Source organism: Phyllostomus discolor, chromosome 10, assembly GCF_004126475.2.
Source record: "Phyllostomus discolor isolate MPI-MPIP mPhyDis1 chromosome 10, mPhyDis1.pri.v3, whole genome shotgun sequence".
NCBI lineage: Eukaryota > Metazoa > Chordata > Mammalia > Chiroptera > Phyllostomidae > Phyllostomus > Phyllostomus discolor.
Genome location: NC_040912.2, coordinates 79,891,509 through 79,905,101, shown reverse-complemented (window position 1 = coordinate 79,905,101; position 13,593 = coordinate 79,891,509). Strand labels below are relative to the sequence as shown.

Sequence of the window (13,593 nt, the reverse complement as noted above, 5' to 3'; positions counted from 1 at the left end):
GAAGAGGGAATGGCGTTTCAGGACCGTTCTCTGCGAGTGTCACCAGTGGCTCTCTGTGGGACAGGGCAGGGGAGACCAGAAGTGTCCGGGATGCTTTCTTCAAGTGCTTGCTGCCCCCCTTCGTTCTGAGCCTCTCCTGTCACTCCCGGGGAGGAGGGGCGCTGAGAGAAGACAGCGTACACCGTCTGGAACATTCCTCCAGGGAGTTCACCCTCACTATCACATCTGAAATTGTACAAGTCGATGCCAGCTTCTCAGTGTGTTTAATTCCCACCCCCAGTATTAGCACTCTGCACCAGCTCAGGCAGGAGCCATTAGTTCCGAGTGTGGGCACCTAGAGCTTTGAGGTCGGAAGGGCTGTGCCGTAAAAGGACAGTTGTCTGTCTTAGTAGGCTGCTTACCACAAACGCCCTGTGTTCCCCGAGGCGCGTGTGTTCCCCAGGTAAGTGCCGCTGCAGGTGATCTCATCCCTGGGTTCCCTGCATTTACGAGTGTGTGTGTTACAGTCCGGTCTGTCATGGTTGAAGTGACCGTGTGCTTCTTGGTAGAACAGAATTCCCCTTGGGGCGGACCTGTGGTTCTTCCAACCTTTGATTTTGGCTCCTAACAGGGACACAAAAGAAGTTTTAAACAATGTATTCTGATGCTGCCTCAATGTCCGAGGCCTTCCTCGAGCATTTCGGGTTTCCCTGTCATCCTGAATCTCTCTCTCTCTCTCTCTCTCTCTCTCTCTCGGGTTCTCTGGCCCTCCTCAGTGTCAGAGAGCAAGGATTTCCTTAACTGTCTAATATCAGGAATTACTACCTATGTTAACCTCAAAATAAAAGGCCAAAGTGAGAGGCAGTAATCATTTGAGATTTAAAAAAAAAAAAAAAAACAGAACTATTTGGGAAGCAGTGAATCAGGCAACAATCCAACAGTGTTCCGAATGGGAGACAAAGGTGAGGTGTGTTTCGGGCAGGGGAATAGTTACGTGAATGAAAGGCAGGGCTTTCCGTCAGTGCAGGGAAGCTGAGCGGGGGCACCGGTTCCAAACAGCGTTTTCAGTTTTCAGTCGGGTAATTCTCAGGCCCACTGTCACGCTGTCTGCCTGCTTGTTGTGTTGCAGACAGTTCTTCGGGGTGGGACGGTGCTCTAGGCACAGCCCTGAGGTTGTCTGCCGTTTTCACGATCCAGGGGTCTGAGCTGTAAGATGTACAGGCAGTTCCCCTGGACGGTGGGTTTGACTCCAGTTCAGAGTGGTTCCACTTACTGTTTTTTAACACTTCCTTTTATTTATTTTGGGTAGGATCCCCCCTGCCCCAAGTTGATAGTATATTCCTCACTCATTATTTTTTAGGTTTAGGTCTCAATTGTGAACCTTTCTGTCTTGACCTTTCCAGACGGAAGCGTTTCCTGATTGTCACAGCTGCCCCCAGCTGTGCCGGGGCCCTCACCCCGCCCTGTGCTCTCACCCAGCATGCGTGGCCTCGCTCCGCTCCTTGGCCAGTTCTGTTGTTGGCCTTGTGTGAGCTGCTGTGACCAGGACTGCACACAGTGGTTGAGTAGAAGCTTCGGATAGCTCATCTCGGAAATTTGATCTCTTTTCATTCTTGCCCGAAGCCTTTTGCTTTATCGCTGAGAGCCTGAAAAGGATGTTAATGATTGTATTTTAGTTAATGTGAAATACCACTGTTACTACTGCCAGCAGTCCCATTAGTTTAACATTCCTCCCTTTATCCAACTTCGTCGACATTTAAAAACATTTCGGTCATTTGGAGACTGGACAAGAAAATCCTCCCCTGAAAGTGAACGGTTGAGTGATGTGGAGAATCCAGGCCTGCTGCTCGTATCCAGGCCTGTTCTTCCCCGTGCGTGGTGAGCGCCTTCACATCCAGGCCTGTGCCCTTGCATACCGGGGGAGGGCCACACCCAGGCCCATGCCCTTGCACACCTGGGGGAAGGGCCGATGCCAGTCAGGCCTTCGTGCGGACTCTAGAGAGCAGAATGGAATGTTGTGTCTGGTCTGTTTTTTTAAAAAAATTTTTCTGATGAGACAGTCTGTGGGTGTGCAAACTATTAGACACTGTTTTAAGCAGCACCAAGAAAGGGGGTTGCACAGCCACCAGCGGGCACCCCGATTCTTGTACACAGGAAGTTACACGGACTCCACTGGGAAACGACCCCCCCCCCGACCGTCTGCTGGTGGTCTGCCCTCTCGGGCGCCGTGACGGAGAACAGCGTGTGGACACTGTTTCCTGAGGCGTCCTTGTTCTTGTGCCCGCAGATACAGTATGTTCAAGTACATGTCCATCGCCCTGGTGTCCGTGGGGATATTCATCTGCACCTCCATGTCAGCGAAGCAGGTGGTAAGCAGGGGTCACAGACCACTCACATTCACCGTGGGGGCCACAGGGGCCCCGGTACCAGGTCCTTGTTAATGATGGAAGAAGAGGGGAGGGGAATGGGTCACACGTTTCCCTGTGGCCCTGGTCTCTGTACCTAGCGTTTTCCTTATTTTCTAGACTTCCCAGTCCAGCCTGAGTGAGAGTGACGGATTCCAGGCATTTGCATGGTGGTTACTAGGCAAGTACGGTAATTACAATCAAGATAATTGCCTTTGCAGTTCTGTTTGCTGAGTTTTCTCCTAAGGGATGTGTTTCTTGGCAAGGAGCTTTAGCTAAACAAATTATGCCGCCGAAGAGAGGCACCTGGGACCATATAGCTCTGAGCCTGGTGTTCTAGAAATGAAAAAAGAAAACACCCAGGTTCACGGGCGTGTGTTCTGTGACACGGACCCGTGTTTCTCCTGGCCGCCGGGGGTACAGAAAGGGCAGGACAGGCCTGCTCGCCTGGGGGCGGGGCTTGGAGAGTCGGCCCCCTCCGCACGGTCCGTCTGCCGAGCGCAGGCTTCGCAAGAAGCAGCAGTGCACGTCGCTGCATTTGGCTGTTGATATTTCCAGGGGGCCCGTTTCTCAGCCCTAGGTTTATTTTCTTCCGAAGTTAGCTCCTCCGTGTGGTGGTGTTCCCAAACCTGACCAATCTGCAGAGCGTCCTGGGGAATTGGCTCAGATGCAAGTGTCTCTTCTTGGAATTAATGAGGCAGCTCCTGCGGAGCCGGCCCTCACCTTGCGCGATGCGGCGGCGAAGCGCTGTCCCACTGCAGCCCGCGGCAGCAGGGACGGCCGAGGCGGGCGGACCGAGTGGAGGGGAAATGGCAGTGAAAGAAAGCTCTCCCTACTTCTTGGCTTTGAAAATTTGCTTCCTACGTTGCTGTTCTTAACATAGAAAGAGTTTTACGAGCTAGTGGAAGAATACTTGATCTAATACGAACAATTTGCAAGGGATTTGAACATATAATTCATGGGGGAAAAATTAATGGCCAGTAATTTTACGTTCAGCTTCATTAGTCTAATAAATGCAAATAAAACCAAAGTGTAGTGCCTTTTTATTTTTGATCCATTATATTGGCAAGATAATAATGATTGTTCTTGCTGCTGAGGGTGCAGTAGGAAAATCATTTTCACATAAACTGTTGACCGTATAAATTGACGTAGCCTTTCTTCAAAAAAGAAATTATGTATTGAGTTTTTAAAAGGTCTGTAACCTTTGAGTCAGTAAATCCATGTATGAGAGTTTAAGGAAATAATCAACATTTTTAAAGATATTTTTATTTTTAGAGGGAAGGGAAGGAGAAAGAGGGAGAGAAACATCAGTGTTGCCTCTTGTGTGCCCCCCCCCAGGGGACCTGGCTCACAACCCAGGCATGTGCCTTGATTGGGAATCGAACTGGCGACCCTTTGGTTTGTAGGTCCACGCTCAATCCACTGAGCCACACCAGCCAGGGCAGGACATAATCAACATTTCTTATTTATGTACAAGGATGTACGTCGATTTTAATGAAGAAATACTTGGAAGTAATCTGATCATTCTCATAAGACATTTAGGTGTGGTACACCCACATGCTAGGGCCACAGAGCCGTTCACACAGACTTTTGAAAAACTTTAATGAGTAACCTGAAGGAAAATCCAGGAGAAAGATCACGGAAAAAAGCGAGATATGAAATTGTGTACTCATGATGATCCTGGCTAAGCCTAAAATATACACAGATGTATTTAGAGAGATGGAGAAAACTGTACAGCACTGGATGGTAATACTATGGTTGACTTTTACTTCTTTTTAAAATTTTGTCCATATTCTACAATTAGTTTGTAACATTTGTGGTGCATTTAAGCAACCAGTAAACGTTCTTCAAGAAAATATCTGGAAGTGTGCAAATGCAAGCATCCTGTAACCTGACCCGTGTGTCTTGCAGGCATCGGAGCCTTGACCTTTGCTCTTCTGATGTCAGCCAGGATGGGCATTTTCCAGGAGACTCTCTACAAGCAGTTTGGGAAACACTCCAAGGAGGCTTTGTTCTATAATGTAAGCGACTGCTTGAACCTGGGGAGGGTAGAAGTCACAGAGTTGTTATCGTTACCTCATGGAGTTGTTATCGTTACTGTAATACATTACTTCAAACGTAGCTGCCGTCCTCCTGATGTAGCTGACAGATCAGCTTATTGTCCAGCCCCGCAGGCTGAAGCGCCTCCCGTGGGCTGCCAGGGTGCGTTTGAGCCACAGTTCTCTACATGATCGGTCAGTGAGCAGAACATGTCTGCTCACCAGGGACCCCCCACAGAGACAAGGAACCTTCACCCCGTGTTCCTGCAGGTGGAACCGGGTTCAGACCAACAGGGAAAACCGGACAGGGAAAATAAGTAGCAGAAACAACATGCCTAGGGGAATAGGTGCAGGCGGGCCTTGGAGAGAGTGAGGGAGTGAGGCCCTCCGAGGGTCTTTACTCACCTCATGGGGAGTTTCGGTAGCAGTTATGTACACGAGCTGCTTTGCATCCAACTGGCCTGGAGCCTCCTCCTGTGACTCTTCTCTTCCTCCCTCGCCCCTGCTGTGGTGATGCCCCAGCACGGCCCCTCGGGGTCAGGGTGATACAGTTCTCCTTCACCACAAGCCACCTGACATACGTAGGTGGAGCTCGAGTGTGCAGCTGGGCATTGAAAAATAAACGTCCCGTTGGCCCCCCCTCTCTCTGTCAGAGCAGTAAGTGGCACACAGTACCTGCTGAGGGAGCGCTCCCGGGGTTCCGCATTAGATTACTGGTGGTGGGGCCACTGTCAAGTGCATCAGCCTTTGCTTACCTGTTGTTCCCTCTCCTCTTCCACATCTTTTTATTCTTGTCATCACTGCTTTCTCCCTGACATCCTTACTGTTCCAACCGCCTTTCCTTCTACTGTTCTAAACTCCTTGAGATCTGCCTTCACATTCTTTATGATTTTTAAACTCATTATACTTGACTGTTCTCAAAAACAGTGAAACGTGACAAGTCCTTTGGGCAGAGGACTGTGTGTTTAAATCTCCCATTCCCTTCTGTTGAGGGAGGATGCTGGCCTCACACATGCGTGTGTGTGTGTGTGTGTGTGTGAGAGAGAGAGAGAGAGAGAGAGAGAGAGAGAGAGAGACGACCATCACACCCCGTAAGGTAAGGACGGTAACTTGGAGTTGACAGTGCCGTACAAGGCCATGTGGTGAGATGCACTGGGTACATTGAACTTGGAGGTCTCATTTGCTTTTCTTAATATTGCTTGTCAAACAGCCTGAAAAGCTTTGGATCACTGTAACACTACGCTCATTATTCTACAGTGTTTTTGCATTTCAATTTACGTGAACTATTTCTCCCCATAGCATGCCCTTCCCCTGCCTGGATTCATCTTCTTGGCTTCTGATATTTACAACCATGCTGTGCTTTTCAATAAGTCTGGTGAGTGTGGGGTCACCCAGTGGAATTACCTGCCAGTTTCAGTTTTACTCTTGACTTGACCATCCCTTTTTTAACGCAAGTCATCCGGCCCACTTGAAACCGTCCTGTCCCACCGTCCAGGGACATAGTGCCATGAATGAGCAGTCGTGGCAGCAAAAAAAAGCTCTTACAGGTGCTTCTCAGTTATTTGCAAATGAAGAAAGAAAACTGTCAGATGTTCTGTTTAGCTTGGAATAGCTTGCATTTGCATGTGTGGAAGCTTTGATGTTTTGAGAATGCAAAGTCACTGTGATAACCGATGATAACCCACTGCAGAGACTGGAGCCCCCAGAGGACGGCCAGCGGGCCAGCTCTCTCTGAGCCCGGTTGTCCTCGTCCATCCTTGTTTGCCCCGACAGGCAGACCCAGTGCTAGCCACCTGGGGACAGGGGCAGCAGAGATGATGACAGGGCTCCTTTTCCGAGAGACAGGTTAGAAAGGCCATAGAAATAAGCAAAATTAACTCAGAAGTCTACAGTATAAGTTAGCTATTATTTCTTAAAGTGACTAGTTAATGAGTAAGCTATAAAACGCCAGTTAACTTGAAATGAATGACTTACGTGACCTGAGTAGCTAATAAAAGACGTCGTGTGGTATAGAGCAGATGAACACACAGAGAATGCTTTCCGTTCCCCGTACCTGAAAGGTGTCTCTCGCAGAGCGGCCGGAGGTACTCGGGAAGCGCCGGCCGTTGGAGTGGGAGTCGGGGGGTGGTGCCTCTCTGAATTTGCAACGCCGCCTCTCCCATCTCACCCCTGCAAAAGATGTGTGATGAGGTCGTGTGAAGGAAAATGTTTAAGGCTCTGAATTACTCATTTCTGGGGTTTTTTAATTGAGATTATCATTGATACACAGTTGATCTTGGACACAATGGTTTTTAAGGTTTCTGACAGTCCCCACGTAGGAAAGAGCTATTTAAATAAACACACTATCAAATCTTAGGACTGATTTTGGTTTGGTTACTAGAATGCTGCTTCTAAAAGTTGCAGTGCTGGGTGTTTCTAATTATTTTTCTTTCTTTTTTTTTGAGAATCCCTTTAACTTTTTCAGAATTGTCCTTAGGTTAAATGTACATTTATCCATGATTTTTCTGAGAGAGCTGGGTTACTTTAAGTCATACCAATTGTCTCTCCCCTCAGCAAACCGATCCAGCGGATCTCTGAAGTTATTAGTAATGTTCGTTAACTTTGCATCTCAACACCTGCTCGGTGTCCCAGAGACCACAGAATACCACATGCTGGGGTTTCCTACCAGTGCAGGTGTACCGTTCTACCCGCTGGCCTCTCTAGGTGGCTTTTTATTTTTTGCAAAAGCAAATGTTCTTTTCCTAACCGCATCTCAGCATCGCCCGTTGGAATTTCCTGCGTGAGGCTGTGTGTTTCAAGCTCCAGAAACTGCTGAGCCCCATGAAAGAAACGGCCCTTAGAGTGTTCCTGTGCCCTCACCCCCTTTCATTGGGGCGTTTGGTCTCCTCCGAGTAGTCTCTGTGCAAACCTCATCTCGCACACTGACAGGAGAATGGACTTACGAGAAGTTAAACTCCCGTCACCCTGCACGCCAGCCAACTTCATGTCCCCGCTGTCCTTCCAGACACTCGGTGTGAGTTCTCATGTAGTTGGAGCCCTCGTGTGGATATCGTACTTCGATTTTCGCTTTCGTTGTGTGTGTTTGACTGTGAGTGGCCCTTGTATTTTTTAAGTCGAATATTCGTGTCCAGGGCCCCATCTGGTCACAGCACCTTTGCTCGTACAACCATCACTCTGTTGCTGGGCATTTGGAGTGATTCGGAGTTTTTCCTTATTGTAAGTTACTCTGCAGTGAATGGAGAACTTTTTCCTTTTTTGAATTATCTAAGATGAATCCCTACGAATTGGTATCCATACTTGTATCGCCCTGCAACAGGAATTGTAAAATGGATTTTTTTTAAAAGAACAGCACCAATTATATAACTACCAGTAGAGTGGTTGCTAATTCTTCTTCTACCTTTGCCAGGTTAGAATACTAGTTGTAAGCTTTTAATTGCTACCTTCATATGCGATGCCACAGTCTAGTGTAACTTCGAACTCTTTGATCACTGTTAGGACTGACAATATCTCACGTGGCGTTTACTTACTGGTGGTCTTTCCTCTGCTGCTGTCGGTTAAGACTGCTTCCCTTGAACTTCTCTGGGCTCCACAGCGCTCTCTGAAAAGTAGGGTCCTGCACAGGTGACCGGTAAAGAGTTTACTTTAAGATGAGGAGATACTGTCATTTGTTTTAAGAAAGCAATGCAGTGACTCTTGAGGCTGACGCGGCCTGGCATTGAGGCAGGTGAAGGGGCGTCCGGCCGCAGCCTGTTCGCAAGGGAGGCGGCACTGCGCCCTCTGCGGGGCTCAGTGCGCACCGCGCTGCTCGGAAGGACGGAAACGCCAGCTGCTGAGGTGACGCGGCCCTCTCCCCTCTTCGTCTCCGCAGAGTCGTACCAAGTCCCCGTCGTCGGGGTGACCGTGCCCGTCATGTGGTTCTACCTCCTCATGAACGTCGCTACCCAGTATCCTTTGTCCTGCGTGGCCACGTGCCCCCTCGGGGTGGTTTCGGTGTGGCCTGGGTTCCTCTGCCTGCCGCTTCGGTCTGCTCGGCAGTGAGCGGGAGAGAGGCGCCCCCGGAGAGCTCCTCTGGTGGGGGGTGGGGCGAAGAGGCGCCAGCGGCACTGCGGGTCAGCAGGTCAGCGGGTCCCGGGCACTGGAAGGACGGGCTCTGGGCGCAGTGCCGGAGTCGGGATTGGAACATGGTGTGTGTGCTCTGTGATTTCTCCCTGGAGTGTTCTGGTGGCCTGGGGTAGCTCACAAGCTGTCACGAGACTCAGAAAGAAATTTCAAATCATTGAAACTTAATTTTTAAAAGAATGCTCTTTTGAATGACCTTAAGCCCATTATAAAAGAATTAAGTCTTTGAAACAATCAGGTAGATTGTAGGACAAATCCAATGTGGTCAAACTCCGTTCGTGGACTGGGGGCCAGGTCAAATAAAGGTGGGCGTGAGGACCTCGCCTGGGCCCCAGGGGGTGACCCCTTGGTCATTCCCTGGGAGCCGACCTCCGCTGTGAACTGTGGGAAGCATCCAGAAGGAGAACGGGGGGAGGTTGCAGGCAGACGGGAGGGGGGACCCACAGACGGAACGGCAGGGCAGGGGTCTGCGGGGAGCCTCAGAGCCGCCGCAGACAGCCCCCAGGTGTGCTGGTTCCTGGAGTGTGAACACTGAAGCCAAGAGCCACGCCGGGAGGGTCTCCTCTCGGTCCTTCCTCCCCGGGAAACCCCTTAACCCCGTCCCTCCAGGTACGTGTGCATCCGGGGCGTCTTCATCCTCACCACGGAGTGCGCCTCCCTCACCGTCACGCTCGTCGTGACCCTGCGCAAGTTCGTGAGCCTCATCGTCTCCATCCTGTACTTCCAGAACCCGTTCACCCTATGGCACTGGCTGGGCACCATGTGTGTCTTCGTTGGGACGCTGATGTACACAGAGGTGTGGAACAGCCTAGGGACCGCGAAAAGCCCGCCTGGGAAGGAGGACAAGAAAAACTGAGGTCTGCCGGGGGGCCGGCGCGGGTGTGGCTGCCGTTTCACTTTTGTTCACGCTGAACTCGCCCCCAGCACCGGGCCAGCCGCGCACCAGAGACCCCACAGAAGGCGGGGACGTGGCGGACTTCACGTGGCGTTCCAGGCCCACGTGGGTGGGCCCCGAATGGAAACCTCACGGCCCGCACGGGAGGAAAGAATAGCCGCCTGCTGTTGGACAGCCCGTTGGTTACTTCTGTCTCGTTTACCAGAGTGCTCGGGACTGCACTTGTTTACTGAGTCGAGTCTCCAGAGCTACTAGTTTTATACCCACGGCCTTGGACAGAGTTACCCCTTTTGTTTTTGTCCCGTTGATTGTCTGCCGTAAGTCATTACCATCCCGTGTCCTTGTCCTCCTGTTCTGGCGCCCTCCGGCTCCTCCGCAGCACTTTTCAGTGGGTCACGTGCTCCTGGCATCGTTGGGAACAGCTACCTGCGTGACCGGGCGAATGGAGACACTGGTGACACTGGGGCTGGACCTTCCCCAGTGGGTTGGGAAAGAAGGGGTGGCTGTCCCTGGGAGCTGAGCTCCGGTGACAGTGGAGCAGGACTGGGGGGACCCTTTCCCGCCATCTGTTTTGTTTTCTATGCAGAACTGTGTGCTTTTCCATCTGGCTTTCTGTGCTTACAACAAACCTGCAGCATAGCTCTGTGGCACAGTGTTAATAAGAAAAAAAAAGGTTGTGTATAAATTGGGAAAGAGACGTTTTTTCCCCCTCACTCTTCTACACGAAGCCCATGAGCCTAGAACTGAGAAGGCAACCCAGGAGGGTGCCCGGGAGAAGCTGGCCTTGGCCCTCACCCAGTGAGCCACAGCATCTCCCCTCCCGCCCCCAGGCCTTCACAGGGCTCCTTCCAGGCGGGCAGGTGAAAGAAGTCTTTGAAAGGCTTCTGAGCCAAGGAGGTTTTACTTGGCCTAACAATTCGGATAGTTGCAAGCAGGCTAATGAGTAGATTATGGCGTTGGTGTGTAAATCAGGTCAAATCGCAAAATGGAAAGTTGTTTTTCTATAAGGTATCTTAATGTTCGTGATGGGTGTGTGTGAGGGTGGGGGTTGTACATACACGTAGAAAGGTGGCCCCCCTTTTACTCACCCGGTTTTCCTTCCCGGGCATCATGTTGAGACAGAGGTGACGTCAACCAGCGTGGCGTGTGCCCTCGAGCAGTTTGCTCGTGAGGATGTGGGAGAGAAGAGCACGAGAGTCAGGGTTCCTTCACTCCCCCCATCTTCCCTTAGCCCTGGGCCATGACTGACCTCACGCAAGTACATGCTTGCCTGTCGGCAGGTAAATGTACCAGCCGCTCTCTCTCTGCACTCAGAGGCCGTTCTTCTTTCCCTGGGTGCAGGCTGTGTTCTTAAAGTGGGAGGTGGTTCCACCTGGGTCGCCCACAGTGTGGCCTGTGGTTTGGGTGGGTCCAAGATGACAGTGTAAGAGGACACGGAGCGTGCCTCCTCCCATGGACATACTGAATGCACGTCTGTGTCTAGAGTAGCTGTCTCTGGGAGACAACTAGGGGACAGCTGAAGAGGAGGCTGCCCGGAGGAGATTGGAGGAGCTGGTGAGTGCCATTGTTTGCATCCTCCTTACCCATGGGTAGCATTGGTGAGAGCTCCGCCCACGTGCTCTGGCCAGCGTGCAAGGCCACAGTACTGCGTCCCGTCACCCCTCTTAGAACTGGCTCCAGCAGGAAGAGGGCACCGTAGCAAGCAGGCACAGCCCCTACCACCACCCATCTGGGTTAGACCCACTGGCCCAACAGTGCACTGAAGCTCAGCTACTGCTGTGCACACCCACTGGGCTGCCCCAGCCAGAGCCAAAAGAGAGCCACCAGGGAGGAACCACAGTGCACGTATGCTGGACAGTCCCACCCTGAGTGATTTCAGGGGCTCAGCAGGGCATCACTATACTCCTGCCCAGGCAGTGGTCCAGCTCAGACCTCCACAGCAGTCAAAGTAACAGAATATGCCTTGTGAGTACACAAAGGGGCCCACCCAGGTGAGGGAACCGGCAGAGTGCTGCAACGTGCACTTGGGGGCTGTGTAGACAGGCAGCTATCGGGACAACGCTGCGGGCCATGTGCACTCACACGGAGAGGGAGGTCCCTGCCGGAGTGGGAGGGAGCTGACAGCAGCCAACCAAAATGACAGGGCAAACCGCACAGCAGGAAGCCCTGCCTGGAGTAAGAGGGAACCGGCAGAGTTCTGCATTGCCACGGTCAGGTTTCCCCAGGCCAGCTCCAGCCACGGTCGATCAAAACAACAGGGCGTGTCTTCTGCACTCACCAGGCAACCACCTGGATCGAGAGTGGAACCAGCAGGGCTCTACAGTGCACGCACACAGTGCTGCCCCTCCCTGCCCTGGGGCTGGCTGCGGACAGCCAGAACAATAGGGCACTGCCACACGCACACCATGCTATCCCCGCGCACTGCACACACCCACCCCAACGCCAACCAGCCTGCCGAAACCACCTCGTCTACACAAACTCCCCTTTCCACAAGACCGACTTTTCACGACTGGGAGGGATGAGCTATATTGTTTAACTCATGGACATGAGAAAAACCCAAAGAGAAACTAAAGAAATTGAGAAAAATAATTTGCCTAATAAAGAATTTAAAGAAACTGTCATAAAGGTGCTCAATAAACTGGAAGGTTGAATAAAGGGACTCAGAATTTCAAAAAAGAAAGTATAATAAAGAACCAATCAGAGATGAAAAATACAATAACAAATGAAAAACACACTAACAGGAATTGACATCAGATTGGTTAATACAGAAGAATGGATCAGTGATTGGTAGGAATGCTAGAAATCACCAGTCATAACAGCGAAAAGAAAAAGGAATTTAAGAAAATGAAGATGGTGCGAGGCCCTGAGGGGTAACATCAGGCACACTAACATTCACACTACAGGCATCCCAGAAGGGGGAGAAAGTACGTATTTGAAGAAGTGCTGGTGGAAGACTTTCCTAATCTAGGAAGGAAAGAGACATCAGGTCCTGGAAGCACGTGGAGTCCCAGACAAGATGAACCCAAAGACGCCCACACCAACATGTACTGCAGTTCAGTGGACAAATTAAAGATAAAAGCCCAGTCTTGAAAGAAGCAAGGGGGAATCAATGAGTCACAAAGGGAACCCCAAAAGTCCATGAGCCGATTTCTCAGCAGCAACATTGTAAGCCAGAAAGGAGTGGCGGGAAGTGTTTGGAGTGCGGAAAGAAAGGAACTTGCACCCTAGTGTACCTGACAAGGTTGTCACTTGGAACAGAGAGAGAGAGAATGAATTTCCCAGATCAGCAAAACTTAAAAAGTTCGTCACTGTTAAACAGGCTTTCTAAGAAATGTTAAACAGTCTTTATACAGAACAGAAAAGTCCATGCCAAAAATAAGAAAATACAGGGGGAAACCATCACAGATAAAGGCAAATACCGATTTAACACTGAATCTGCCACTCATAAATCTAATATGAAGATTAAAAGACAAAAGTAGCAAAATTAACTATAATAATCAGCCACAGAAAACAAAAAGATAAAAATACATCAAAAATAAAGTGTGGGGGGAGTGAAAATTTAGTGCTTTCAGAACATGTTTGAACTTGAATGCCTATCAGCTTAAAATAGACTGCTGTAGAGAGAGTTGGATACACACACACACACACACCTACCTCATGGTAACCACAAACAAATCTACAAAAATAAAGAGAAAAGAAACCCAACAAAACAAAACACTAAAGGAAACCAGCAAACCAAGATGAAAGAGATCAAGAGGAGAATAAAAACCACCAAAACAAAAAATGGCAATAAGTACATATCCACCAATAATTACTTTAAATGGACTAAGTTCTCCAAACGACACAGGGTGCCAGGATGGATTAAAAAAAAAAAAAAGACCCATCTATATGCTGCCTACAGGAGAGTCACTTAAGGTTGGTAGGCACATGGATGGAAAGTGAAGAAGGTATTTTCATTAGAAATGAAAAGAAAGCGGGGGTAGCAATACTCACATCAGACAAAATAGGCTTTAAAACAAAGAATGTAAAAAGAGACAAGGACATTAAATAATGATAAAGGGATCATTCCAAGAAGAGGCTATAACCATCCTAACTATCAGTGCACCCAACACAGGAGCACCCAAGTCCATAAAGCAAATATTAATGGGCACAGAAG

General features: G+C 50.0%; 1 protein-coding gene across 1 annotated transcript in view; it reads left to right on the top strand.

Annotated features, from left to right (window-relative positions):
- Positions 1–12,901, top strand: part of SLC35B4 (solute carrier family 35 member B4) — a 28,774-nt gene extending 15,873 nt beyond the window's left edge. The window contains exons 5-10 of the mRNA XM_028525779.2: positions 2,267–2,348; positions 2,505–2,565; positions 4,296–4,405; positions 5,723–5,798; positions 8,292–8,367; positions 9,152–12,901. Of these exons, the coding sequence (XP_028381580.1) occupies positions 2,267–2,348; positions 2,505–2,565; positions 4,296–4,405; positions 5,723–5,798; positions 8,292–8,367; positions 9,152–9,398 (652 nt within the window). The 3' untranslated portion in view covers positions 9,399–12,901. The remainder of the gene's footprint in view (positions 1–2,266; positions 2,349–2,504; positions 2,566–4,295; positions 4,406–5,722; positions 5,799–8,291; positions 8,368–9,151) is intronic.
- The last annotated feature ends 692 nt before the right edge of the window (positions 12,902–13,593 follow it).